The following is a 3,184-nucleotide window of genomic DNA, read 5'->3' on the forward strand; positions in this document are numbered from 1 at the left end:
ATATCATATCTTTAAAATATTTTATAATATATTAATTAAATATTTCATAAATATTAATCATTATATTATACATATTAAAAATATTATAAAATTAGTGTATGAATAACATAATGTAAAGAGTTTAGATAAGTATTAAGTAGTGCCATATCCTCTAATAATAATAATAATAATAATAATAATAATAATATTATTATTATTATTATTTATTACTTATTCTGAATGTACTATATAGAAAATATTTTAAAATAAAAAGGTATTTTCTTCAAATTTAATGTAAAAAACTCTAACAGCTTAATGTATTATTTTAAAACATCATAATAAATAAAAATAAATAGAACTTAAGAAATAAACTTAGATTCTGATGAAAAATCAAATAAACTTCAATAGTATATATATAATTTATATTTAGAGATAATGGATTCAAATTGGATTCAAACTTAAAACTTGTTCATATAAACAGAAGCACAGTTTCTAGTTGCATTAGCCACAGTCACATGCATAGAAACAGAAGCTGTGTTCCCACGACACGTGTGTGTCCTTTTCTTGGTCTCATGTTTCTCAAACTGAAATGAACCTTCTTCTCATAACCATAGCCGAAACCCCAACCTCACACACAAGCCGTGTGTGGCAGCGACTCGGTTTGTGTCGTTTTCATCTCAATCTTATTTTAATTCCAACTTTCTCTACAAAAATCCAGTCCTCCTGCTCCCCTTTCCCAACTTCTCTATTTCCCTTTCTTAATCTCTTCCGCAAACACACTTTCACAAACACAAAGTATACTTATTAAACAAAGCTCGGGTTTTTATCCCATCTGGGTTGGTCTTCTCGTTTTCTTCGCCATAAAGTTCCAGTCTTTCCATGATCATGGAAGTGGGTTTTGGTTTATAATATCTCAACATGTTCTCCAACACCACAGTTTCTGTCCCCAAACGCATGGGGTTCAGAGTCAATTTCACTTTGTTCCTGAACATCTCCTTCCTCATGATCGTGTTTTGTGTTTCTCTTATTTCCCACTTCCATTCTTCGGATCATGTTGTTCTGAGGAGAAACCGGGTAGGCTTGAGGGAGGGCGAAAAGGATTGCAAAAGTTTCCACAAATTGAAAGACTCAAAAGCCAAGTGCTTGTACTTGAAATCCAATGATCCATGTGTTTCTCAGGGTTATGTCGACTATCTTTACATTTTCTATTGCAAAGTGGGAGATTTCCCTCTATTGGGTCATAGTCTTTTGTTTCTTTGGCTTTTGGTTCTGTTCTACCTGTTGGCCAACACTGCCTCCGACTACTTTTGTCCTTCTCTTGAGCACTTGTCCAAATTGCTGAGACTCTCTCCCACAATTGCTGGGGTGACTCTTCTCTCTCTTGGAAATGGTGCTAATGACGTTTTTGCCACCCTTGTCTCTTTCAAGGGTAGTGGGACCCAGGACATTGGTTTCAACACTGTGCTTGGAGGTGCATCCTTTGTTTCCTGTGTTGTGGTTGGAATATTGAGCATTTCAATTAAGGAAAGGGGGATCAGGGTCAAGAAGTGGGCCTTGGTGAGAGATGTCTGTTTCCTTCTCCTTGTTCTTTTCTGTTTGTTGATCATTTTGATCACTGGTGAAATCAGTGTTCCTGGGGCAATTGGTTTTTGCTTGATGTATGTGGTGTATGTGGTGGTTGTTTATGTCTCATCTAAACGAGGGAATAAAGGTGTATGCGACGATGCTGATACTGAAAGTGATGGTGATTTGAGTCATGGTGGTGGCAATGATTTAGGTGTGCCTTTGCTTATTGGCATGGAGAAAGGACTTGCAGACACAGCTCAGGAATTTGACGTGAAAATAGGGAGGAAATGTTGCTGTTTAAAATCTTCAATTTGTAGAATGTTACTTTTTGTCATGGAGATGCCACTTTACTTGCCTAGAAGATTGACAATTCCTGTTGTTTGTGAAGAGAGGTGGTCCAAAGGGTATGCAGTTTGTTCAGCTATGCTAGCACCACTTCTACTGTCTTTCTTGTGGGTACCAAACCAGGAAAACAACTTCAACTCAACCCTTATTGTTTGTGGAATTGGATTGTTGCTTGGGATTACACTAGGGGTAACAACATTTTTCACAACCAATGTGTCAAGCCCTCCAAGGAAGTACTTATTTCCTTGGCTTGCAGGAGGATTTGTGATGAGTGTGACTTGGAGCTACATTTTAGCACAAGAATTGGTGGGGTTGCTGGTTTCACTTGGTTACATATGTGGGGTCAGTCCTTCAATCCTGGGGCTGACAGTTCTTGCCTGGGGAAATTCACTTGGGGATTTGGTTACAAATTTGACAATGACTTTGTATGGTGGATCAGAAGGTGCTCAAATTGCAATATCAGGGTGTTATGCGGGTCCTATCTTCAATATAGTGGTTGGATTAGGCTTATCTCTTGTGAACACTACTTGGTCAGAGTACCCATTTTCTGTTGTGATTCCTAAAGATCCATATCTTTGGGAGACATTAGCACTTTTGGCAGTTGCATTGGTTTGGGCTCTTGTTGTCTTAATTAGAAGAGATATGAAACTTGATGCAGTATTGGGAGTAGGACTCTTGGTTATTTACTTCATTTCTCTGTTTCTGAGGCTGATTCAGACACTTGGGCCACTCCAATATTTCAGGATATGATAAACTCACTGTTCATAACATCATAAGAATTGTGAATATCTCATAGTTATTAGTTCTACAGTGTGCAACTATCATAGATAGGTCTAAATTACATAGGTGTAAGTCTTTTGTTTGGCTAACCAATGATGCCATTTCTTGTATATTAAGATATCACATAATAACGTATAGTGGGAGAGGTGTCAATTTGCTCTCCCTACAAGTGTTTGATAAAGTTTTTGTTTTCATACAAATAAAATTTGATTGATTTAATTGTTCAATATACTTAGATCCTAATGCAATAACAATGATGGGATTAATTTTAGTATAGTAATATAATTTTATTTAACTCTGTTGTTATGTGAAAAGCGTTATAGTGAGGGTGAGAATGTGAAATTATTAAACTGAAAAAGCATGATAACGTTGGATGAACGAATGAGACATCTAGATTGGATGCATTTGTCGTGATTCAATGCACTCCAACTTTATTGATATGAAAAATTGAAAGACAGGTAAATGTTGAAGGAAACGTGAAAATAGTAGCATAAGATTGGAGGAATTGTGGTAG

The 3,184-nt window shown here is 36.3% G+C and overlaps 1 protein-coding gene across 1 annotated transcript; it reads left to right on the forward strand.

Annotated features, from left to right (window-relative positions):
- Window positions 1-476: 476 nt before the first annotated feature.
- LOC106753671 (cation/calcium exchanger 2) lies at window positions 477-2,889 on the forward strand. Its single transcript, XM_014635516.2, has one exon. The coding sequence runs from the start codon at window positions 898-900 to the stop codon at window positions 2,638-2,640; it is 1,743 nt and encodes a 580-aa protein (XP_014491002.1). The 5' UTR covers window positions 477-897; the 3' UTR covers window positions 2,641-2,889.
- Window positions 2,890-3,184: the final 295 nt, after the last annotated feature.

This window comes from Vigna radiata, unplaced genomic scaffold, assembly GCF_000741045.1.
Source record: "Vigna radiata var. radiata cultivar VC1973A unplaced genomic scaffold, Vradiata_ver6 scaffold_7, whole genome shotgun sequence".
NCBI classification, from domain to species: Eukaryota; Viridiplantae; Streptophyta; class Magnoliopsida; order Fabales; family Fabaceae; genus Vigna; species Vigna radiata.

What these genes read in the sequence shown, in the direction of transcription:
- LOC106753671 (XM_014635516.2), top strand. Translation starts at nt 898, where the DNA reads ATGTTCTCCAACACCACAGTTTCTGTCCCCAAACGCATGGGGTTCAGA.